At 56.2% G+C, this 25,048-nt stretch overlaps 1 protein-coding gene across 3 annotated transcripts in view; it reads left to right on the plus strand.

Moving 5' to 3' along the window:
- The window catches only part of ADAM33 (ADAM metallopeptidase domain 33), a 30,403-nt gene that overhangs the window by 312 nt on the left and 5,043 nt on the right, over nucleotides 1-25,048 (plus strand). For 2 of the 3 annotated variants that reach the window (XM_074865419.1, XM_074865421.1), the window contains exons 2-19: nucleotides 2,630-2,712; nucleotides 9,953-10,029; nucleotides 13,490-13,565; nucleotides 14,052-14,128; nucleotides 14,692-14,878; nucleotides 15,303-15,368; nucleotides 15,477-15,548; nucleotides 16,009-16,175; nucleotides 16,289-16,373; nucleotides 17,093-17,235; nucleotides 19,482-19,659; nucleotides 20,017-20,106; nucleotides 20,440-20,635; nucleotides 21,332-21,440; nucleotides 21,979-22,183; nucleotides 23,117-23,194; nucleotides 24,003-24,111; nucleotides 24,449-24,599. In XM_074865419.1, the coding sequence (XP_074721520.1) occupies nucleotides 2,630-2,712; nucleotides 9,953-10,029; nucleotides 13,490-13,565; nucleotides 14,052-14,128; nucleotides 14,692-14,878; nucleotides 15,303-15,368; nucleotides 15,477-15,548; nucleotides 16,009-16,175; nucleotides 16,289-16,373; nucleotides 17,093-17,235; nucleotides 19,482-19,659; nucleotides 20,017-20,106; nucleotides 20,440-20,635; nucleotides 21,332-21,440; nucleotides 21,979-22,183; nucleotides 23,117-23,194; nucleotides 24,003-24,111; nucleotides 24,449-24,599 (2,149 nt within the window). The remainder of the gene's footprint in view (nucleotides 1-2,629; nucleotides 2,713-9,952; nucleotides 10,030-13,489; nucleotides 13,566-14,051; nucleotides 14,129-14,691; nucleotides 14,879-15,302; nucleotides 15,369-15,476; nucleotides 15,549-16,008; nucleotides 16,176-16,288; nucleotides 16,374-17,092; nucleotides 17,236-19,481; nucleotides 19,660-20,016; nucleotides 20,107-20,439; nucleotides 20,636-21,331; nucleotides 21,441-21,978; nucleotides 22,184-23,116; nucleotides 23,195-24,002; nucleotides 24,112-24,448; nucleotides 24,600-25,048) is intronic. The other variant, XM_074865420.1, reaches the window with a different exon arrangement.

The following is a 25,048-nucleotide window of genomic DNA, read 5'->3' on the forward strand; positions in this document are numbered from 1 at the left end:
CTGGGCTCGGAGCAGGGGGGAAGGCTGCGGGCAGCGCTCCCTCCCTTCAGCCCCATCGCCCCGCGGGGGATGTGCCCCCCAAATCCCCCCCTCTCAGCGTGTCCCCCAAAAGCCCAGCGCTGTCAGGGCAGCGGGGCTCTGCGCTCTGACTCTATATGGGCTGGTTGGGCTGGGAGGGCTGCGACCAGCCGCCCCTCCCGAGAGAGGGGATGGATTCGGCTCCTCACACCCCCCCGCTCCCCCAGCACCCCCCGAACGGCAGAGACACCCCTCGTCTCCCCATCCCGCACCTCCCTTGGGTCCCCGCACCCATCCCAGCTGCGGGCGGTGGCACCTTGAAAGGCAGCGGCTTGTGCTGCCGAGGTATGTTTTGGGGTGAAACTTGGCTTTTTTCTGTTGTTGAGGAAGTACGTTATTTTCCCCAGAGGTTCCTATTACTTTTCAAATAGGAGGAATAGGGGGGCTGCCAGGTTGGGTTCAGCCTCTTTTCCCCATCCCTAATTCTTTCCACAACCCCACCAGGAAGCCGGGGCTGATGCTTCTCCACGCAAAGCACCATTTTTATTATTATTTTATTTTACTTTCGAGCTTTGCTGGGTTCGCTGCTGCAAATAAGTTTTCCAGCAACTCAAAGAGAGACCCGTGCGAGCGGCGGAGCTGGGAGAGGAACGGGGAGGGTGGTGGGAGCCAGAAACCTCTGTTTGGATTTAAAGAGGAGAGGAGGAGCGGACCAGGAAAGCTGCCGGCTTCGGCTGGAGCCTGGGCACCGCGGGGCTCATCGCTGGGCTCGGGCATCCCTGGCCGCAATGATGTGAACATCCCAAAGCGCTGCTGTTCCCCACGCAGCTGGGAATGAGCGTGTTTTCCCCGGGGAAAAAAAAAAAAAAAAAAAAGGAAGGGTGGTGGGGAACCCCCTCTGCACTACAACTGGGTTTATTTGACTTAGATTTTTCAGGCCCTGTCTCATGCTCTGAGGGTCTCCGATTCCCAGAAAAAGTTATAGTCAAAACAGCGAGAAGCTTAATCTAATAACCAAGAGGTTTTTACAACGTGGCCCAAAGCCCAGCCCTGTAATCCCTGCAGAACGGCTGCCCCTCACCTCCCATCCTCTCCCCAGACAGCGTGGGAGAAAGACAGGCTCTGCAGCGAGCCGGGAGAGGCAGCGGCCTTCTCCCTGCCCTTCTCCCTCTGCGAAGAAAAAATATCGTTTTGTTTTTTCCCCTTTCTGTGAAACGGGAAGGCAGCAAACCCCACCGGAGCTGCTCGCCCTGCGTGGCTGAATGCAAGTCGCATCGCAGCCGTGCCTCAGTTTCCCCACCAGAAAACGAGGCTTAGGTAGGGCTGGGGGGTTGGAGGGCCTGGCTAAGGCTTTCAGAGGAGGTGAGGAGAAGAAAACTGGGCTCCTGCCACCACCTTATCTGCAGTTATTCCCGGAATCTGATTACATGCTATATATAATGAAAGTTGATTAAATGCCACCGTGTGATAGCGCCGGGCATGTCCCTGGTGGGAGGGTTGTGGCCAGCCTGGGTAGCTCCGTCATGTTAAACAATCGCTCTGCAATTCCCAACAACTCCATCTTTTTTGCTTTTTACTTTTCAATAACTTTGTCTTTCCTGAAGCCAAATCCCCCCAGATCATTGCACGGGGAACCAAAACAAGCATATAAAATTATAAAGCCATCAGCCCTGTTATTCCACTCCCTTAGTAAATAACTTTGCCCTTTGCTGGGGAAGGTTACTAGATCCCAGCTTTCACTGACAACATTTGGCTTGGCAAAGTGGTCCAAGTCTTGACATTTTTGCTAGACTTCATCTCCTCTCTGCAGCATCTTCAGATTTTTGTTTTTTTCCTGTTGTTGTCCAGGCTTAAGTCATCAGTAGCTGCTCCCTCTGCTGTAATCAAATACAGCCACATTGTTTCAGGGAAAAAAATAAATCTTAGAAAGTCTGCCCGTGGCTAATTGAGCCAAGGAATTGCTTGTACTGCTCTTTTAGCTCCTCTGCTCGAGCCCAGCTCTGGCTGGAAAGATGATGGCTCAATTTCTGGGTGATCGAACCACGCTTCCCCATCCCGTAAATGACGACAATCAATGGTGTAAAAGCATAAAGCCAAAAAAAGAAAAAAAAAAAAAAAGGAAATAAAAAAGGCTGTTTGTGTAATTCAGGAGAGATGGAGCAGGCGGGAGGATGTGCTGCTGCCTGTGCAGCCCCTGCCCTCGCCCCGTGCTGGGGTGCTCTGGGGGTGCTCCCTGGGGTTTGTGTGGGCTGGTTGGTGACAGTCGGGATGTGAGTGGGGCCAGGGTGGTGCCACTCATGTGCCAGCTGCTTCTCCAGGGTGAGTTTCAGGGGATTTAGGCCACTGTTTTGGAACCTGAGTGAGCAGCAATGCTCCCAGGAGGCTTCCAGGAGCGAGGGTGGGCCGGTGATGAGGGTGCTGGCCTGGGGACGGGGTGATGCTTTGGCATCATGCTGGTGTCCATCCCCCAGAAACACCCAAGAGGTGGCCTTGGATGTTGGTCAGAGTCCTCAGGTCTCCCACTTCACTCCTGATGTGGCTGCAGAGGAGCTCCTGCTCTTGGGGGCTTGCAAGGTCTGTTCATGTGCTCACCAGGTCTTCTCTTGCCCAGGGCCACCATCCCACGGAGAGCGGGTCACCCCACACTGGCTCCTCAGGGGTCGTACCAGACGAGCCGTCAGCCTGGATGAAAAGGTAAAGGCAGGGACGGTTCCTCCCCCGGGCACGGTGCAGCCAGGTCCTGCACCTGGAGGTCTTCATGGTGGGACTCGGATGAGAGGTTGAATTTCAGGTCCCTTGTCGAGTAGATATGATGGACCCATCACCCTGTTCAGATGATGGACAGATGATGGACCCATCACCCTATTCAGATGATGGATGCAACAGTGAGTTAATTAAGTGTGATCTTAACTATTGGGCAGTAGGATGGATGGCCAAGAGCTGTGGGGTGAGCAGAAGGGAGCTGGGCAGTTCAGAAGGAGGAGGTGGAGCTAATTTCTCACAGTGCTGCTTTAGCTGGGGTAGGCAGACCAGCAGTATTAGCTGAAGGGAAGGTGCTGCGGGATTTAAGAGCAATGTCCTTGGGAAGACTGCGGAGAAGCTGGGCCCAGGCTGCGGGAAGGAGAGGACATCTCTTCCTAGGGCTGCTCCGCTGGCCTGTTGCACCTTCCCCGCCACCCCCAGTGCCTCCAAATCCACTTGATGAGGTGCTTGTGGTGACCCTTGCCTGAATTTGGCACCTTGCCCAACTCTGGGGTCAACCGGCTCCGCAGCTGCCCATCGGCCACAGCAGCTGGTTGTACCCAGCAGCTGGGAGGGGCTCTGGGGGCTGCGGTCTCCTTCAGGGCGGATCAAATCGCTTCCCAGCACAACAAGCACCGATGTGGATGGTTGTGGGAAACCGTTGGGTTTTGGGGATGAGCAGATTTGCTGCTGAGAAGATTCAGTGCTGGGAGTGACCTTCTCTGGTGGCATCTCCCTGGAGCAGGGGCTGAGGACACAGCTTTGAAGCCACCTGAGGTGCCTCCAAGTGAGGCCTCCTTGCTCCAGGCAGGAGATACCAAAGGTGGAGTCAACCCCACTTCCCAGTTTGTGCTGCTCTGACTCCTCCGAGGGGCTGGATGGTGCCTTTTCCCAGGGGAATTGTGAGCATCACTCCCATCGGTGCTGGCTGCTGGGAATTGTGCTTCTCTGTTAGCTGAAACAGCCCATCGTGTTGGGGATGCTGTGGTCAGCCTGCAGAAATGTCCCCTCCCTTTCCAGCAACCCCGGATCACTCTATATTTAGGTTGGAGGGCACTTGAGACAGGGAACGCGTGGCAGCGGGAGGTTTATTTATACTTTTGCTCACACTCTGCTGCCCAAAATTGCGCTGGGTGGGTGCAAATCCATGTGACGGGGGACATAGGGCTGGGACGGCCACTGGCCAGGGTCGGGGTGGCTGGGAAGGTCCCGGCGTGTTTCCTGGCATCTGCTCTGCCTCCGCTGGCTCCAGCCAGCCCGAAACAAGGAGGCTCCTGTTCCTCGGAGAGGGGGGAAGGCCAGGAGAGGGAGGGTGGTCGCAGCCGGGAGCAGGGAGACTTCATGGGGGAAGGATGGTGGCAACCAAAGGACGGGGTAGGGGTGAGTGGACTCCTTGCTTGCGGGCAGAGCCCCAAACCGGCCCTTTTTGCCCTGGTAGTGCTGATGTGTGTATTTTTAGGATCAATTTAGTCTGCCCCATCCCTGGCCCGTCTCCTTCTGCCCTCTAGCAAAGATCCTGGAAATAAATACAGCCATGTGATTGCCGCCAGCCTGCTCTGTCTGTCTGGGCAGGGCTGGCTTTCGGAGCAGGAGTCTGCCCCGAAGGAGACAACATCCGAGCGTGTGAAATGATGGGTTCAAGTGTGGTGACAGCCCTGAGGCTCCTCCGTCCCTTCCCTGGGGGCTGCTCCTCTGTGCAGCGGGTGGGATGCTGCGGGGTGGCCCCTGTCACCGTCCTGGGGGATGTCACCGTGTCTCCTTTCCCTCCTCCCCGAGGAGCAATGTCGAGCCAGTGGGACGAGGGAGGAGGAGGATGGTGGTGGCGGCCCTGCGGTCCCATCGTGTGCGGGCTGGCATGGTGCTGGGGGGGGGCGGACCCTGCCTCCCCCCTCTACACCCTCCTCTCTCCTATTGTTTGGGGCTGAACTCCCTGCAGGCTTGACGGCTCCCGACACACATGGAAGTGATTTTGGAGAGGCCGGGGAGGAGGTCGTGGGGACCCTGATTGCAAACAGCTCCCTCGTTGCCACCGGCTTGAGGTGGGATCCTGCCCCACTGCTGCTGGCATCCTCCTCCTCCCGCTCCTTCCCTCCAGCTCAGGGCACAGAGTGAAAGCTCCTGGAGCTGACCGTGGGCTTTTCCAGCCCTTCGGAGCTGGAAATGGAGGTTGGGCCCAGTATCCTGGCCCAGGCGTTCCACCAGTATCTAGCCCCAGAAGTCCCCTGTCCCCACCCTGGGGACCCGCCCAGCCTGTCACGCTGCCTGTGGTGTTCCCTGACTTATTTCTTTTTCCCAAGTATGGTTTCTCACTGCAATGGTTTTAAACTGAAAGAAAACACCTTTAGACTGGACATAAGGAAGAAATGTTTTACAATGAGGGTGGTGAGGCCCTGGCACAGGTTGCCCAGAGAAGCTGTGGCTGCCCCATCCCTGGAAGGGTTCAAGGCCAGGTTGGACGGGGCTTTGGGCAACCTGGGCTAGTGGAAGGTGTCCCTGCCCAGGGCAGGGGGGTGGCACTGGATGATCTTTGAGGTCCCGTCCAACCCCAACCAGTCTGAGATTCTATAAATCACAAGGGCTGAGGTGCACCCAGGCAGAGGAGCCCCTCAACCTCCCTCCGGGTCTCTCCTGGCTCCCTGTCCCTGTGCGGGAACACACCTTGGCACCGATGGAGCATCCTTCCACCCACCGCTTTCCCCCACACCACGGGCTCGTCTGCTGGGTCCCTGGAGCAGCCAGTGTCTCCCTGTCCTGGGGGTGGGATGTGGCCATCCTATTCCTCCTTGCTGACAAACGCTTGGAGCATCCTCTCTGGTCACGGTCAGGGTGTGATACCCCGGGCCCCTCCCCAGGAAGCATCGCATATGTGTGGGGTCACAGTCCTGCTCTGGAGGAGGAAGGGAGGAGAAAGGGAGGAGAGGGTTTGGGGCGGGCTGCAGGTGCTGAGGACACGCACTCCCACAATCTGTTTCCTGCAGGGAAGCCCTTTTCCCTTTGCAAGGTGTGGCAGGACTGAGCAAACCCTGATGTGGTCCCTGAGCCAAGTTGGCTTCAAAATAACCAAAATCCTGCCTCTGCCTCCAGGGCCTGAATTGCCCTGGTTCCTCCAACTCCCCTGGAGCTGGCTGCCCCCAGGATTCTTTTCCAGCGAGCAACTGGAGTGAGAGGTTTGTCCTTGAGGTCTTGGATCCCCATCCTGGTGTGTATTTAGGACAAGGCAGTCCCCAGGCTGTGTTCTTCAAACCTTAACTCTGCTGCTCAGATCCAGCTGCCTGGCGAGGACCTGGCTCAGCCATGATGCTCCAGCTGCAAAACCCATCACCAAATCCTCTACGGAGCATCTCCTGGTACCTCCGATCCCCGTCTTCCTCCTTACATCCAGGCCTGCATGTGCTTACTTAGGAAACCAGGGCTTATGGGACCTGCCCGAGCAGATGGCCGGGCTGTGATTTGAGCTTGGCTTTTGGATTTTGGTTTAACTAGTGATTTCCCAAGGGGCTCAGTGCTCTCTGAGGCCGCTCCTGGGAGAGCCACTCTCCTGCAGGGCAGCAAGAGCTTTTCCAGCAAGGGTGAGGAGGGAGCCTGGGCGAGGAAGATGGCCAGGAGCTGTGGGGAAACAAAGATCATCTTTCCCCTCAAAGAGCATCGCTCTTGGCCTCAGCTCCTCTGCAAACATCGCTGCGGTGTTCCTGATCAGTGGATTGAAAAAGAAAAACAGACTTGAGCTCGGCCCAGTGGGTCTTCTGGGCTGCTCATGATCTGGGTCCCAGCCAGGGCAGATTCATCCCAGCTGCTCTTTGCCTCTCCCAGCCCAGCCCCTGGTGGGACTGGCTTTACTGGGATGGCCTGGAGAGGGGCCATCACCTCCACATGCAGCCAGGGCCGAGAGAAGGGGGTTCCTGCAGCCTGTGGTAGGGACTGATGCGTCCTTTTCATGGCTGCTGGAGAGAGGAGGTGGTGGTGGTTGGGTGGGGGAGGAAGATGCTGGAGCCCAGGAAGGTGCTGGAGACCCAGATGGTGCTGAAGCCCAGGATGATATTGGAACTTGGGATGATGCTGGAGCCTGGGACAATGCTGGAGCCCAGAAGGTGCTGGAGCCCTGGATGGTGCTGGAGCCCTGGATGGTGCTGGAGCCTGGGATGACACTGGAGCCCAGGAGGATGCAGGAGCCTGGGAAGATGCTGGAGCCCCAGATGATGCTGGAGCCTGGGATGGTGCTGGAGCCCAGGAGGATGCTGGAACCTGGGAAGGTGTTGGAGCCTGGGATGATGCTGAGCCCAGGAAGGTGCTGATCTCCACTCATTCCTGGTGCACCACACCTTGGCAGGCAGCTCATGGGGACCCAGCTGCCTGCCAGTTAGGCTCAAGGCAAAATTATCAGTGTTTAATTAATGCAATAACCTTTCCTGGCCTTAGAATTGGGTTATTTGACTCCTCCCTGGTGTGCATGGTGCTCTCACCCTCCTTCTCTCTCTTTTTCCTGCTATTCATTTCTCCAGACACTGAGCTGGTTTCAGCCCATCCCAGCTGAAACCAGGATCAGTCCCCTGCTCCCCGTTGCCTCTCCATGTGCTCTCAGGGGAAACTGAGGCACAGGGAAGGGGAGAGCTTGCAATGCCTCACCTCGCAGGGGGCGGACACAGATCCCATTAGCAGTGGTTTGTTTTCCAGCCTTCAGCAGCCGGGGAGACGGGCCGGTCCTTGCATGGGGAGCTGTGGATGCCGGGATAACCCTGTACAAACACGTGTCCCTTTAAGACGGCAGCTGGGAAAGAGCATTTTGCCAGTAAAGGCCCTTAAGTCGAGGCAGGGAGTAATTGCTGGGGAATTTAAAACCGAGAAGGAGCCGGCAGGGACTTGGGGAGAAGGAGGAGGAGGAGGTGGACTGCGGGGAGTGGGTGTTAGGGAGATCAGAGACGGGGAGAAACAGGCTTGAAAAAAGGGAGGGTGAGAGGGGGAAAGAAGCGAAACGGCAAGAAAAATGTACAGACCATGTTTGGCCAGGGAGTGATGTTTGTATAAGATCATGTTCTAAAAATACAGCCCATTCCCACCATCACTGAAGGAGGGGAGCCCTCTGCCCTGGCTTCCTCCTCCTCCTCCCTGCATCACACAGGGCACCTCGCCAGGAGTGGGGGACCGTGACCATGCTGTGACCGTGGCCGTGGCCATGGCTGTGCCAAAGGGGCTCGCTGGGAAGCAGCAGGGCCTCGAACTCGGCTCGCTTTGCTGTTGGGTTGTTGTTTTTTTTTTTTTTTTAAAGCAGTGTGTCTGGTCTCCTTTTTTGGAGCTGGGAAGACTGTTGGAGGTGGAGGGGGGGCTCAGCCAGGCCAACTCTGTCACTGCGTCCCCCTGGGGTAACCGGCACCTCCCTGCCCTCGGGAAATGGGGCCATAAGGACTCAGACCCACAGGTCTCCTTGGGGTCAGAAGCATCCCCATGGCCAATTTGAGCAGCTTAACAGGGTACCTCCATCCCTAGAGCTCAATTTGGGGTGGACCTGCAGGAACACCCATCCTGGGAGCACAAACCCCATGTCTGTGGTGCAGCAGTGTTGGTACCTGGCTGCCCTGCACCCTGAAATACTTTGTCCCGTGATGCTGCCCCTTATAAGCATGATGGTCCCTGGGGGGGTGACTACCAGGTTGAAGGTCCCCCAGTCTCCCCATGGGGTGGGGACTGGGTTGCATAAGGAGCAAAGCCCTCCCGGCCCTCTCCATAAGGATGAGAGGGGACAGCAGGATCTGACCTCTGGTTTAGCCAAAGCTGGGAATCACCCAACTTTGCCCCCGCCCCGCTGCATTCCTAATGAGTGGCTGTAAAACCCCGTGATGTTAAGAGCAGCCCAAGCCAGAGCTGTGCAGGGATGGCTCCTTCCTCTCCCCTTTCCCTCCAGAGCTGGGAAAACCTCTCCAGCTCACAGCCAGGGTGCTGGGGCCCCGCAGTGGATCCCGAGCTCGGGGCCGAGGGCTGGCAGCCCGCTGGGCTCCCTGCATCCATCATGGATGGGGAGGGACCGAGCAAGGGAGACAGAGCCACCCACGCTGACCGGGCCATAAACAAGAGACAGGGTGATGCTTTTAGTGTCCCCAGGGCTGGAGCCAGGGAAGGGACATTGGGACATCAGAGGAGGGCAGTACTTCTGGGCTCCAGCCCATCCTGTCACACACAGATGAGCCGTACTGGTGTGGATCCCTGCGTAGGGTTCCTGTTTAACGCCCTCCAAAGTGAGGGAGTGAGTAAAGCCACCGTCATCCTGGGGAAGCTGAGTCAATTGTTTCCTCTTGCTGCCCCGCAGTATTTTTAACGGTGCCCTTATCCGGTGCCTGGGTGGTTACTACTTATTTCCGTACTCCTCAAGGGTGCACGCAGGTGCTGACCCCACCAGGGACCAGCCTCTGCAGGGGATGAAACCCTTTTCCCTGGCTCAGGATCACCGGTGGGATGGAGCCATGGTGGGATGGAGCACACAGAGACCCTGCTCAGGATGCTCATGGTGCTGCTCCCTGTCCCATATCCCGTCTTGGTTCTCCCTTGTTGCCTTTCCCTGGGGAAGCTGCCAGCCGAGTTGGGACTTACTGTCTCACCCCATCCTTGTGGGGTAAATCTCAGTGCAAATCCTCTTTTATCCCCTGCTAGGCTGGGAATTCATGGGAAATCAAGCAGGAGGGTTTATTTCTCACCTTCCACGGGCTTGCGGCAGGGGATGGAGTAGGTGGAGCAGATCCACAGAGGAGAGGGTGGGATGCACCCTGAGCTGGGGAGCAGAGGAAGGTGCTGGGGACAGGGATGGGCAGAGGAGATGGTGTCTGGTGGGAACAGCACAAGGTGCCCCATGGTCTGTTGCCGGCTTGAATGGAGGGACTGAGCTTTTGGGAGGAGAGAGGTGGTACATGTCAGTGGGGGATGTCCCCTGCAGAGTGACTGGGGATGCTCAGGGACCTCCTGGCCCCCCCCCGAGTCCCCACTGATGCCCGCCCCTGCCCTGCGGCATGTGTGCTCACTGCTCCTGCTGCGTTTTTGTAGTTGGAAAAGCAGCTCCTGCTTTTCCAAACAGCGATGGGGCTCAAAATCCACTGCACCTGCTGCCCTTTGTGTTGCTAACAGAGCAGTAGGTCCTACAATAATACAGGCAGGCAGCATCCTGGGCTCTATCTTTTCTAACCCTGTCCCTCCTTTGCTTCCTCCATAGGTGCCAGTGCCTGCCAGAGCAAAGGTGGCTGTGATGGCTGAGGGCAGAGAGCTCGTCCTGGTGCTGGAGAGGAACCAGTAAGTGTTGGGTCTGGGGCTGGGGAAAGGTGTTGGATGTCCCTGGCATGGTCCCACCTGGCCACCCTGTCCTGGCTCTCCTGCCTGCAGGGGAAGGGACAGCTCGGTGTGGATTCCTGCCAGCTGCAGCTGATGTGGCAATTTGGGCTGAAATGTTCCTTTTTCCACTGCCCACACCCGTGTTGTGCATGAAACAGCCTTGGCTCAATGCCGCAGTGCAGGATGCAGCACAGGTGAAGGCGAGGTGGGGTGCTTAGGGGATGGAGATGTGCCAAGCGGAGGCTCAGCGGGGTGGGCTGCTGTCCTGCTGGGTGGGCTGATCCTGTGAGGTCTTTGGAGGCGTCTCATGGTGGGCACTGCTGACTGCTGGCAGTGATTTGGAAACCTCTGCTGCTCTTCTGCTGGTCTGTTCTGGGGGTTGGCCACCATTCCTGGGTGACCTTGCCATGTAGCCTCGCTCAAGCCTTTCTGGTCTCCTTCTTTGGATGCAGGTACCAGCAGCATCTGTCCCTGTGATGCTCACCCAGCCTGGCATCCCCTCGTGCCAGGGCTGGAGCAAGGAGAGCAATCATCTCCATCTCCTGCCCTGCTCTCCTTGCCCCTCTCCCCAAGACCTTGTGACATTTGTCCCCTTGCACATTCAGGTCCCTCCCAGTGCCAGGCGGCCCCGTGATGGAGCAGGGTAGAAAGCTGATCTCTGCAGGACGGGCTTCTGCTTCCACTTCTGCTTCTTGCCAGCAGCTGGGGGAGGCTCATGCCTGGCAGATCCCTCTTCCTGCTGCTGTTTGTCTACAAAAGCAGCCACCACTGTGTCCCCCATACAGCCCTGCTGACCTGCAGAGGAGCTTTTGGTGTGTTGTTTTTTAGGACTGTGGTCAATGGTGGGGTTGGCAGTGGGGGTTGAAAGCTCATGTGCAAAGCTTAGCCTAGTTTCTTAGCCTGGTGCACCAGGCCTGGAGATGTTTGCATGTCTTCTCATGATGCTAATTCTGGCTTGGTTCCACTTTGCCATGATGGATGAGTGTGGCCAGAAAATGAGTGTGGCCAGGAGGTGTGAAGGGCGTCCCTGGTGGCTGTGGTGCCTCTGGCAGGACTGGAGGATTGTGGGGCATTGCAGGATGCTGAGCTCTGGATGAGGGCAGAGTGCAGCAGATTGAGGGGGTTGGTGGCAGCAAAAGGGAGCAGAGCACCCAGGACAATCCATGGTACTGGGGATCATCCATGGCACCCAAAAGCATTTGTGGAACCCAGAACTGTCCATGACACTCAGGACTGTCTGTGGCACCCAGGACTTTCCATGGCATCAAAGAGCATCCATAGCACACCAGACCATCCGTGGCACCCAAGACACCTTGTGGCACTTGTGATAGTCCATGGCACTCAAGATCATTCCTGGCACCCAGGATATTATGTGGCATCCAAGAACATCTGTGACACCCAGTGCAGTCCATGACACCCAGGACGGTCTATGACACCCAAGACATGGCACCCAGGACCATCCATGTCACCCAAGACCATCCATGGCACCCAAGGCAGTCCATATGGCACCCAGGGTAGTCCACGACACCCAAGACTGGCTGTACTGGTCTACTGAGGAGACCAGTACAGCCCTGGCCGTCTAAGCTGCTGCCTTGTGCCAGCTAACAGGGCTGCCTTAGACCTGGTAGCTCATGGGCCAGTGAGGCCATGCTAGACCTCAAATCTTCTTTTTTTCTGGTACTGGGAGATGTGGTTGGCCTCCAAAACCATCCTTTGTGGTGTTTTCCAACAAGGCCTTCCCTTGAGCTGGAGGAAAATACACATCTCCTCGCCCTTCCTTCCCCGGCGCTCCTGGTCCTTGGCCTGCGCTGGAGAGGACATCCCAGTGGTCTGAGCTGTGCTGGGACTCACTGTGCCCCTGGGTGGGTCTCACTGTGCCCCTGGATGGGGGATTGGCTCAACCCTCCCAGTTGTCCCTGTTCCCCAGGGATAGAATGGAGGTTTTTGCCTCTCTGCTGTCCTCAGCTGACCTGTCCCCATCCCTGTCCCCATCCTGCATGGGCAGCTGCCCATCTGCCCCCACACTGGCCGGACACTTGTCTTGCCAAGCTGCCCACGGGTCCCTTTCCAGGAACCAGGCTGAGCTGCTGTCTCCTTTCTCTGCTGTAACTGGAGTTACTGGTGCCAGGCACCCACTCACAGGCAGGCTAGGAAGGCAGGAACATGCCCACAGCGACATTTTTGGGGCCAAACTAGTTGCAAAATAGAAACCAAGAGGCGGGAGGGCTATTCTGGGGCTGGCTGCTTGGTTTATTTTCCTCTGCTGCAGAATAAAACCTCTGGGACAGGGCCAAACCCCACAAATAAAGGGCCAAACTGTCAGTAGGGGTAAACCCAGCCCTGCTTTCTTCTTCTTTGGGTGGCCAAGACCCCTGCATGTGTGCTGTCCCTTGGGAGACCTGCTGTCCCCACAGTGCCTGCAAGCTTGTGGTGGAGCGCCCATCACCCTGGCATCTGGGCAAGGCTGTGCAGCCTTCAGCGGTGTGGGAAACCTCTATTCCTTTCTCTTCTCTCCCACCACCCGTGGGGTCATTTTGCTCTAAATCCCTCCCGTCTGCTCCCTGGGACCCCCAGGCCCTTGCACTTGTTGGTTGCAAGCTCAGTTCTGGCTCTTCTCCACGGCAGGAAACAATTTGTCATCACAGGATGGGGCTGCGACACGGGCGGCCCCGGGACTGGCTTTGGTGGGTGTTGGCTGGCAACTGAGGGGAAGCTGAGGCACATGGGTTGAAGGCAGAGGGGTGCAGGTTTTACTAAAAGCAACCTGAGCTTTCTCATGATCAGCTCTGTTTTTTTGGGGACCCCCCCCCCGACCCTGTTGCTGGGGTGTTGCGTCAGGAGCATTACCCTCGCTGTGCCATGAGTGAGGTGAAGTGACATGCCTGGGGCTGGAGGGATTGGCTGTGTTGGAGACCCCAAACCTCCCGTGTTCTCAGCTGGACCCCGAATACTTCTCCCCTTCTTCTGCCAGTGGGATGCTGGATGTTGATAGTCCCAAGGGGGCTTTGGCGCTGATGGAGAAGCTGTCACCCTGCTCGGCTGCTCGTCCTCGGGGGTGATGAGGTGGCCCCTGAGCCAGAGGTGGGTGGGCAGCTGGGCTCCTCTGATACAGGTCCCCTGTCCCAGACCAGTGGGACCTTGGAGCAGAATGGGCTGAGACACAAAGGGGGACGTTGGGCTGCAATTCATGTCCCACTGGCCATGGGCAACTGCTTGTTGGGGACCAGCCCTGAGGCAGCGGTGATGGCCGCACTGCCAGCTCCGCTGCCCAAAGCTTTGCAAAGGGGGGCAGGGAAGGGGGACCATGCTGATGGCTCAGCCCTGAGTGGCTGCCCAGGGCTGGACACAGAGGCTCGGTGTCCCTGTGCCAGGACACCCAGAGCAACAAGAGGGTCCTCATCCCTCTCCCCTCTCTCTTCAGGCTGCTGGCGCCGGGCTACACTGAGACACACTACACCACGGACGGGAAGCCTGTGATGGTGACTCCCAACCACACGGTGGGTGCTGGGGGATGGACGTAGCTCATCTCTGCTTTTCGGGGTGCCTTGGCACTTGGGACGAAGCCAGAGCCCCACCGGGATGAGGCGCGGTGTTTTCGCTGGCAGCATCCCCGGCGCCTGTCGGGGGAGGAATGCAGCAACACGTGGCTCCTGTATCTCTTGGCCGCGATACAGCACCTCGGGAAATAAACACAGGCAGCGCCGGGCTCGAGCAGCTCTCGCTCTCCCCGACATCCCCCCACTGGCTTTTTGTCACCCTTCCAACACGCCGAGCTGGGCGCGGGGCTGTCTGTGTCCTGGGCTGAACTACTGGAGCTGGCAGCCTCCTGGCTCCGTCCCTCCCGTTCCCTGGTGCAGAGGGGACACCCCTCGTCTGGCTGGGAAATGCAAAATGGGTGGTTTTTGGGGCTGAGCACATGGGGTTTGTCACTGCCCAGTGCTGTGTGGGGGTTTCTAACAGAGGGTTCCATCGCCTCTCTCCAGGACCATTGCTACTACCATGGGCACGTCCGGGGCTACAGCGGCTCCTGGGTTGTCCTCAGTACCTGCTCGGGAATACGGTATGGAGATGTGCAGGGCGGGGGGGTTGTGGGGCTGGTGAAGAGGGGGATGGATCTGGCTGCCCCCTTCCTCTCTGCAGGGACCCCCTCTGGGGACCCCTTGGAGCAACACCGATGGTCCTGCAAGTCCAGCTCCAGATGCTTCACGGGGCTGATTTGCCACCTCTCCCCTTCTCCCATCCTCCACCCCACCCCGGGAGTGGGCAGGGAGGGGGAGAGGCCCTTTTTCTGGCAGCACAAGCTGCCTTCAAGGAAATTCATCTCTGGAGGAAGCTAACTAGACCCACCACCCCACAGCGGGTACCCCAGAATTGAGCGTCACCCCGTTGCAACCACCAGCTGCCATCCTGCGTTCACGTGGTCTGACCGGCACAGAGGTTTTAGTGCTAAGGATATATTAGCTCATAGGGTCGTACTGACAAAGACCCCCATCTCTTGTCTTTGCCCCCACCCCGGGTATGGACCAAGCTGAGGTGCAGTGAACTTGTGGGGCCTCAGCAGGGGCTGGGGGAGGCAGAATGAAAGTACCACAGGAGCCATCGGGGACTGCTCTCCATTGCCAGGGGCCTGATAGTGCTGAGCAGCAATGCCAGCTACTACCTGAAACCTTTGGGGACCCCTGAGCCAGGCCACCACATCATCCACCGAGCAGAGCACTTGCCCATCCAGGGCGGGACCTGCGGCCACGGTGACGATTTTGGGAGCACCATCGCTGACATCGCTCGGCTCTTCCAGCCGGTGCACCACCGGGTAAATCCATCCTGGGGTCCTTTGCTCGTGGAGGGGCAGAGGGCTGGGAGTGGGGCTCTCTGCACCCCTGCTAGATGCCTGCAGCTTGTGTCGGGGTGCCCATAACCCTGGCATCTGGGCAGGGTTGTGCAGGCAGATGGGGTGTGAGGGGTCTGGGTGGGCAGCTTACCTGGTTAGAGTTTGGGCAGGAGACCTCAAAGGGAGGACGTGTGGGTTGGGTACCAGTGCTGCACCGTATGGGGTAGGACATGCTGCAGGGTGCCTTTGGGAATGGCACTGCAGCCACTCAAATTTTCCTTGTTGCCTCATGCCTCAGTTTCCCCTCTCGGCTGTCCTTCTTGAGCAGTGTCTGGGAAACCTGAGATGCCCAGCACTGTGGGCTGCCTGCTCCTTCACTCCTCTGAGCCTTGCTTCTGTCTTGTAGGCGAAGAGAGATGCTTGGAGAACCATGAAGTACATGGAGCTCTTCATCGTTGCTGATCACACACTGGTGAGTGCTGTGGGGGAGCCTGGTCCCCTGCCGAAATGCTGGGACCCCTCTCTGTCTCCCTCCCTGCTTTTCCTCTGGTGACCCTTCCCCATCCCCATCTCTCTGCAGTACAGGAACCAGAACCTCAACCTGGGCCACACCAAGCAGCGCATCGTGGAGATCGCAAACTATGTGGACAAGGTAATGGCCAACAAGAGGGACCTGCTGGTCCCTTGTGACCACCTCCATCTTGTGACCACCTCCATCTTGTGACCACCTCTGTCTTGTGACTACCTCCATCATTGAAAGCACATGTAGAAGCACCTGAGCTTGGGGCCACCCTGGTGGTGGCCCTCAGGGACTGTCCCCATGTCACTAAGGCTAGGAGTTTAGATGACAGATATGAGCATGTGGTGGAAAATGTTTTGCCTTTTAGGCATTGTCAGCTGATGGGTGGTGTTGTGCCACCCTGACTGGCTCCTGTGCCTACACCTGTGTTTGTACAGCTCATGCTTGCAGGTGGATTGGGACAAATGTGTCCCCAAGTCACCCAGCTGGAGGGAAAGCATGGAGACCCACCAGCTGAAATGCTGTGGTGGGGATGAAGGACGTACAGCAAATGCCAGTCCCTGTCCTCTCCATCCCTGTCCCCTCCCTGCAGTTTTACAGGTCGCTGAATATCAAGGTGGCCCTGATCGGCCTGGAGGTGTGGACAGAGCGGGACCAGTGCGCCGTGACCAGCGATGCCAATGCCACGCTCTGGTCCTTTCTGCAGTGGAAGAAGGCGCTGAGGACACGCAAGAAGCACGACAACGCCCAGCTGCTGACGTGAGCACCCCTGTGGACCTGGGGGTGTTGGAGCAGGGGGGTCCCAGCTTGGACTGGGGTCTCCAAACCACCCCTGGGGTGCTAACTGCCCCTCCGTTCTCCTTCCTGGGCAGGGGGAAGACCTTCAGGGGGACAACCATCGGTATGGCCCCGCTGGAGGGGATGTGTAGTGTGGATAACTCTGGAGGTGTCAGTGTGGTAAGAGGGGCATGGGAGTCCCTGCTGCTCCTCCCAGACTGGGGGACCCCATTGCCACCCTGTCTTGCTGGGGTTCTTCATGGGCTTGGAGGACCAGCCATCTGGGGTTGGTCTTGGGATGCAGCCTGAGAGGGAATGATGCTTCTGATATCCCCTCACCCCTCTCAGATGTTGGCCAAGTACTAAGGAGGGTGGGAAAGGGCTGGTTTAAAGGTCTTCTGCCCCATGTACACCCCCAGGTTGCAGCTAGCAGCAGTGCTGGGATCTCCTGCGTTGCTTCTGCCCCTCATATTGAATAGCCCCTGTTTGTTCCCTGCTTGTGATCTCTGGTTTTGTAGGGTCATCACCCCACATAACTCTTCTCCTCCTCCTGATGGGGTGATGATGGCCCTGGTGACCTGTGGTCCCTAGGTAGGGTGCTGTTGTGAGGCACCGAGGTTTCTGGGTTTTGGGCTGTACCTTCCAAGGCCCCAGGTTTTCAGCAGTTGGGACTGGCAAAAGAGCTTCTCAACAGTTCTGTGTGGGACTTTTAGGAGACCAAACCCCCACTTCTGCCATGAATCATCCTCCATCCCTTTCTCTGTCCCTCCCATGGGATCCAGTTGCAATCCCAGGGATGTTGTGATCCCTCCATCACCCTAACCCCATTCCCTGCTGTCGGATCACCCCTCTCCATCGCTCCTGGCTGCTGTGCTGATGCATCCCCCACCCCTATGCAGGACCACTCGGAGCAGCCCATTGGAGCAGCCGCCACTATGGCCCACGAAATTGGCCACAATTTTGGCATGAGCCATGACAGCACGGGCTGCTGCGTGGAGGCCACCCCGGAGCAAGGCGGCTGTGTCATGGCAGCAGCCACAGGGTAAGTGGCAGTGGGGATGGGATGTGGCCCCTGAGCTCCCCAGAAGGTTGTGGGTGCTGTTTGCAGCTGGAGGTGCTGGGGAGCGGGGAGGAGGTCCTGTCCTGCAAGGCACCATTGTGGGTGTGGTGCCCTGTTGCAAAGGGGGAACTTGGCTAGTTGCCCTCCTCCCCGTTTGCCTTGCACATCCCAATTCCCTGGAGCAAGCACATCCTGGGGCTCAGGAGCAGGCAGGGCTCGTGGTCTCCAAGGGGTAGGAGAGGGTAGCAGAGGGGTAGCAGCCCCATCTCAAAAGAGCCAGGGGTGGAAGCAAATGGATGTTATCTGGTAGACACGTTACAGGAATTCAAGGCATTTTTCTTGTGCTAACCCACACCTTGGCACAATGAAATTATTCTTTATTGTAAGATTGGAGGGCCATGGGGCGCCTAGTCCCCTGTTATGCTGGTGGGACTCACAGCAACATGGGCCTGTGGTGGGGTGAACTCACATCCCCTACCCCAACCCCACTAAATCTGGATGTGGGATGCTCCGGAGTGGCAGTCATTACGTTTCATGCCTTCTGGCGTCCAGCCAGGGTTTGTTTTCCTGTGCTTTTGCCCTTTAATTCCCCCCAAAGCACAGATCTGTATGAAATTCAGCCAGTCGGTGACACTTTCCCTTCCAAAGTCCTTTTCTTGTTGGGTTTTCCAGCTCCCAACAATACAGTCATCCCAGATTTCCCTGCACTGCAGAAAAGCAGCTGTTTATTCTCCATTTTTTGAACCCACTCACTCTTTCATGATGCGGTGTCAGGGTGTCCCCAGGCTGTTTTCCCGTGGCTCTTGGGGCTGTCAGACCATGGCGCTGACCCCGTGGGGTTTAGTCTCTGCCTAGGTGGATTGTGGTGGGGAAAAGCACCGACTTTCCAGGATGAGGCAGTTGTGCACTTGTTTGTTCAGTTATACTACTAATTAATTATCCTGCCCCCACCCACCGGGTCTGGATGCAATGGTGCAAAGCAGTAGCAGATGCTATAGCTCAGCTGTGCCCCTGCTCACCCCCGCAGGCAAAGCTCTCTGAGCTGATGTCTCCCCGTGACATTTCTTCCTTCTTATTTTTACAGAAATATTTTTTTTCCCCACATGGGCAGAAAACACGTTTTTGACTGTCTTCCACCTATCCCTATTTGCACCTTCATGAATCAGCTTATTTGGTACATTTACTTGCTCACCCTCCCATAACTTGCATGGATTTACAGCTTTCCTTACAGCTCAAGAGATTTCCCCTTGACTTCAAAAATACTTTTAAAAAAACCCCTCTGTGTCATCTCGGAAATGAGATGTTCTAATATGAAATAAAACTTTTTTCAACAACAGGAGGAAATGAAACAAGCACCGAAGCAAAGGACAGTGCACAACTCTTACTCTCTGCTTCCTCCTTCTTAGTACATCACACACAAAAAACCCACAAACTTGTGCAAAAATATAGAACCATGCTCAAAGCTTCTCTGCAAAATCACCATTTCTCTCCAGCTTCTTATGGGACAGACCAGTTAGGCTGTTAGAGAAATGACCTTACATGTTGTAGGCTCTGATTTTTATTTTTTTGCTGCTCAGGCCTTCTGAATGATTTAATAATATTTTTTTTTGGTGTTTCTTTTCCCTTTTTCTTTAATTTTTTAGAGGATTTTTCTCCATTTCACCCTCAGGTGTATTTAAATAGCCCCAAACGGGTATTTCCCATCAGCGGTTCAGTGATAGCAGGCACATATTTAGCAGACATCCTGAGCAGATAGTCACTGCAGATGTGGAGACCCGCCTTGCAGTTAGGACGGGGGGGTCTGGGGTGTCCCAGGTGCAGAGGAGCAAGGCACAGAGGTGACACCTCCACCAGCATCAAGCTGGCAGAGCTTGCAGGCGTGGGTGCTCCTTGGCATGGGGGTCTCCAATCTCCAAGAGGCCTCTTGCTGGAGGGCTGATGCTCTGGGGGTGGTGTAGAGCAGCTCTGCTTGTCCACCCCATCCCATTCTGGAAAATACTTGGGCTCAGTGTGGTGTCTCCTGGTTGTTAGTCTGGTACTCAGCTGTGCAAGCTGGAGTGGGAGATGTTAGCGGTCTTGATGCATCTGGCCGATGGTGGCTTCTGCTCTTGGAAGGGTTTGTGCCAGTTTGCCTGTGTCCTTATTTCCCAGCTCTGACTGTGGTTTTCCACCTTCTCCTGGCCCTGATCTCCCTGGTTCCCATCCCTCCCCATCTGTCCCCTGCGCAGACACCCCTTCCCTCGCGTGTTCAGCTCCTGCAGCAAGAGGCAGCTGGAGAACTACTTCCAGAAGGGAGGTGGCATGTGTCTCTTCAACCTGCCCGACACCAAGGACCTGGTGGTGGGACGGAAATGTGGCAACGGCTTTCTGGAGGAAGGAGAAGACTGTGACTGCGGGGAGGTGGAGGTACGGCGCTGGGTGTTGTATTGCTTTCCCACAGAGGCTGTTGCAGCTCAGCTCAGCTGCTGGGTGGCAGGACATGGACCATGTGGAGCAGGGTATTTCCAAGGGAAAGAAGTTTGCTGGTGACCATAGGGACTCCATCCCAAGGGCTCTGCCCAGTCCCACCTTCCTAAATCCATTTAACCTGGTGCTGGCTTTCTTCTTGACTTTGCCCTAGAGTGCTCAGGTCTTCCTCATTCCCCCCGTGCCTCAGTTTTCCCGTTGGCAAAATGAGAAGAGCAGTGAGTGAAGAAGGGGCTGAGGGCAGCCATGGGGAAGGGATGGACTCGCTGATCATGGTGGTGTCTTTTCCCCACGCAGGAGTGCACCAACCCATGCTGCAACGCGCACAACTGCACGCTGAAGGCAGGGGCCCAATGTGCCCACGGCGACTGCTGCCAGAGCTGCAAGGTAAGTCCCCCACCGTGCCCCCCCCACCTGCCCATGAGCTGAGCAAGGAGAAATGGCACCCACCATTCCCTCGGGACTCATGTCCAGAAAGTCAAACCCCCTGGTGCCAAATGAGGGTTATGCGTAAACTAGTGTCTGCAGGGGAGTCTCTGCTGGCTGCTTTGTGGCTGGGGTCCAGCCCAGGAATTTACCTTTATACCTTGACAGCCCCGTATAGTCCTACAGGGGGCGTTATAGATGGTTTATGGCCCCAGCGTGTGCCAGGAGGCACAATCCCAGCTTGTCCCCCTTGCTGCTGCTCAGTGCTGATGTTTCTCTCTCCTCCTGCTGCAGCTAAAGGTGGCAGGGACGATCTGCAGGGAAGCAGCGGGATCCTGTGACCTCCCCGAATACTGCACGGGTGCCTCACCCTACTGCCCAGCCAACGTGTACCTGCTGGATGGCTCATCCTGTGCCTATGGCGAGGCTTACTGCAACAACGGCATGTGCATGACCCACCATCAGCAGTGCGTCCAGCTCTGGGGACCAGGTGGGTCCCACCACCTCCTTACCATCCTTCTCCAGAGTAGGATCCATGTTGTGGCTCAGTGCTGGGTCTGCACATGGGGTCCCCGTGGCCCGTGGGGCTGGAGGAGTTGTGCTGTCCCCATCCAGGATTGGGGGCTGCATCCGTGGGGGTCTGGGGGTGCTGTGCACACACACTCACAGGTGTCTGGGCCTCGGCTGTGCCCATCCACCCACTGCCTATGGGTCACACACTGCATACAGCCCATACATTATATACAGCCCCTATGCTGCATATAGCCCCCACCATAGGGTACCCTGCCCCTGTGCGCACTACGGTCCCCATACCCACAGTCCCAACATCCCGCTCGCACCCAGGTACCCCCCTCTACTGCTCCCACCCCATACAGGGCACATAGGTCCCCATTTGCATAGCAGTGCTGTCACCCCAAGGGCCAGCGCCTGTGGGTGCCCCAGGAGAGCTGCAGGGAGCACAGGGAGGAATCCTCCCCCAGGGCCAAAATCCTCCACAAGACCCCACAGGAAATGGCATTTCATCCCTCTTGTGATGTTCTTGGCTCGGCACCTGCAACAGCAGCTCTCCCAGAAACTTTTCTGTGGTGTTTTCTCCATGAGCATCCAGATGCTGCTCCTGGTTTTGGTATTTCTCCCCGCTGGCTGCTTTCCCCATCCCATGTGGGACCTTTCTCCCTCCCTGCAGGTGCCTGGCCGGCCCCAGATGCCTGTTTCCAGGATGTGAACATGGCCGGCAACACCTATGGCAACTGCGGCAAAGACAGCCAAGGGCGCTATGTGAAATGTGACAAGAGGTGGGTGCAGTGCTGGTACCCATGGGTGCCCCATCTCCTCCCACACTCACAGCTCCCCGCTGCCCACCCCTGTGAAGGGATTGGCAGGGTCCTACCCCAACCTGCTGGCATCACCCCTTGGGCCAACTCTGTTTTGGACCTGAGGAAGCCGCCAGGTCCTTCCTGGACTCAATCCCCATCACTGCTGGGAGGTTGTCCCACCATGCATCACCTCCCAGCCCAGTCTGAAGGGAAAATCAAAGACACCATCAACAGCAGATGCTATCTGCGGAGCGTGTGCTCTCCAGTATTCCCGGTCAGACCAGGGATGTTAGAGAGACCACTCCTGCCTGTTCCCTCCAGCATTTCTCTGTGCTGTCCATCATTTATCTAAGTCCTTTCTGAATGTGCTGAGCCTCTCCCATCACAGCCTAACATGGCCATAAATTCAGAGGGAGATGAGCCAGCAAGCAGTGGCACAGGGGGCGATGAGGCAGTGAGGGGGAGGTGGCTGGTACCCACATCTCCTGCCCTCACCTCGGTGGTCCACTGCTCCCAGGGATGCTATGTGTGGCAAGATCCAGTGCCAGAGCTCAGCTAAGAAGCCCCAGGGGACCAACACCGTCTCCATTGACACCACCATCCGCTTCAATGGGCGGGAGGTGAAGTGCCGAGGCACCTACATGTACACCGCGAAGGACGACGAGGAAGACCTCTCTGACCCCGGGCTGGTGATGACGGGGACAAAATGCGGAGATGGGATGGTGAGTACCTCTTCCTAGGGCTGGGGTCATCTCCTTGGCTCTTATCCCAGCTCCAGTGTCAACATTGGCTCTTCTCTTGGTTACAGCTGGGCCATGGGACATGGTTTCCTCCATGCTTGCAGATATTGCCCATTGACATCTCAACCTGGGCGTTTCTAGGCATCATCAGATGCTTGTGTGTAGGCCACCAAATTCTCTCTGGCCTCCATGATTCTTTATTGATTTAATGCACAGTGGAGCAAACCCAACAAGAATTACGTGCCCCAGGACTTGATGGGTGAGGCTTCCTCCTATGAATAAATTGTTTCCCAGGGGAAAGCTATGTTCGGAATCAAGATGACAGATCCAAACAGATGCTGCTAACTGAGCATTAGTCTCTTTTACAGCCCCTGCATCTCCTAGTGCTTTACAGAGCGTCAGTTCAGCTGAGAAAGGGCAGAAGCCTGGTAGACAACATGGTAGTAGGGATGCACGCCAGAGCTGGCTGTGGAGAAATGGCCTTTGCTGTCTGGCATTTCAGTTGTGAAATTTTCATCCCAGTTTGGGATGGAAGGCCAAAATGTCAACATTTTCATGAGAAAGAATGGCTGGTTTTGAAATCCAGTGTCCTTTTTTCTTTTGGCTGGTTCCTGCCTTTTAGGGCCAGATGGGAAATGCCTTCTCCAGGAGCTGCCAGGTGGGTTGTCAGGGGAGGGAGGTGGGAGTGGTGGTGACTGCTCTGCTGAGCCATCCTGGATGGGGAGAGGCAGAGGTTCCCTGGGCTCTGCTGAAAATTGGAGTGAAATGCGTTGACCTGGAACAAGATGATTTAACCAACCTGCATTTTCCAACGGACTACATCCTTCCAGAGGACTCCTATCTGTAAAGTCAGAAGATCACTGTCCCCTCTCTCTTGGGTATGTCTCTAACCTCAGCTTCTTGGCGCTCTCTCAGGTTTGCAAAGATCGCCGGTGCCAGAATGCTTCCCTTTTTGATCTGGAAAAGTGCGTTTCCCAGTGCAATGGCCATGGGGTGAGTTATTGCCTGAGACATACAGCAGGTTCCTGAGATGAGTGCAGATTCTTAAACAAAACCAAGTGTCTCCCGCAGGGATGAGCCTTGCAACACAGTGGGCATCTGCTTTTCGTAACTCTCACATGCATCAGCTATGGGGAGACTGAGCTGAGATCTTTGCTTACCCACGTTCAAGTTAGAGGAAAAAGATCATTCATGATGTAAGGACCATCTGCAAAATTTGGATCAAGGTTCCATTTGAACTGGAGAGTGTTTAGAGCTCAGAGCAGGTGCCTGTTCTCTCTGAGAGCAAAGCAAGAGTTAGAAACACAACTGGGACTACAAAAAGGCAGGGAAATGGTTCAGCGAATAGCAAGAGCCTCTATTGTCCAAAGCTTAAAGGCTACAAAGATTTGACCTCTGCAGAATGCAGGGCTTTGTCAGATAAGGCAACAAGAATGTTGTGGTTTAATGAGAAGAACCCAAGGGGAAGACGTTTAACAAACTTCTCGCCTAACAGAAAGTATTAAGGGTGTCAGGCTTGTCTAGTCAAGTGGTGTGAAAGCTGAGGGTATAACATACCTGTTTTCAAGGTTTCTGCAAAGAGCAGGGAAATGAAAGTGTCAACAAAATATTTCTGTACATTGTAATCACAGATTTGAGGGCAACACAGATACGATCCAAGTGATGTCCAGGGGGTGAATATTGGCAGGGGTTAAGCTCCTTCAGCTCGGACTCCTGCCATTGGCTGTCTGCTCTCACCCCCACTGTACAGACCATCGTTTCCATACATTCCTTGTGGTCTCCAACCCTCCTCTTTCTGCAGGTCTGCAACAGCAACAAGAACTGCCACTGCGATGCCGGCTGGGCTCCACCCTACTGCGAGAAGCCGGGCTTGGGCGGCAGCGTGGACAGTGGCCCTGTGCAGCACGACAGTGAGTCACGACTTCTCGTGTGGTGCCTTGTGACACTGGTGGGGCTGGAGCGATACCACGAGATGGGGAGATAGGGCAATAACACTGCTGCTGACAGCTCTGTTGGGTCCGTTCAGGCAGACTCACAGCCTGTGCCCAGCTCTGGTTGCTTGGTGGCCACCCATTTTTATCAAAGGTCACTGGATGGTACTGCTCCCTTTTTGGAGGTGTGATCAGCAAGGATGTCTCTAGCCTGGGTGGCCAGGAATGGGCAGATGGGACTGACATTTCCATTGAGTGAAGCCAGAGGCTGCTGGCTCTCCCAGCCCCATACTCATCTTTGTGCTTTCCCTGCCAGATCACGAAGCCATCTTAATAACCCTTCTGCTCATCTTCCTGCTCTTCCTTCCTGCCCTGATGATGAGCATCTACTTCTGGTACCGGCGGGAGAACTCGCTCCTGAATAAATGGATAAAAGAGATGAGGAGAAGGAGCCAGGAGACATATAGGTGGGTGATGCATCCTCAGGCCTTTCTCTCTTGAGGTTCTAGTGAGACTCTGAAACCTTGTTTTCTTGCCACTGGCATCATCCAGGCTGGTAGGAACTTTTGTGGGGGAGCTGGTGGTGCACAAGGTCTATTTCAAAGTGGTGTGAGACCTGGTTTGAGATATGAAGAGCTCTCTCTCTCCTGGGACAATCTGAGGCTCTCAGATCTCCCCTGAGCAGAGAACAGGAATGATCAGTTGGACAGGACAATCCCAGAGAGTGATGATGAATGTGGCCTGGTACCGAGGAGCTTTTTTGCCATCTGCTCTTAGCAGGCTGCAAGAGCTGGAAGGGCTCTGAATTTGGATATTCTCATTATTTCCCCTCCCAGTAATGCTACACACACACACATACCTCAGAGCCCCTGCAATAATTTGAGAAAAGAAAGGAGAACCAAAGAACCTCCTTCAT

Source organism: Strix uralensis, chromosome 4, assembly GCF_047716275.1.
Source record: "Strix uralensis isolate ZFMK-TIS-50842 chromosome 4, bStrUra1, whole genome shotgun sequence".
Classification (NCBI taxonomy): Eukaryota; Metazoa; Chordata; class Aves; order Strigiformes; family Strigidae; genus Strix; species Strix uralensis.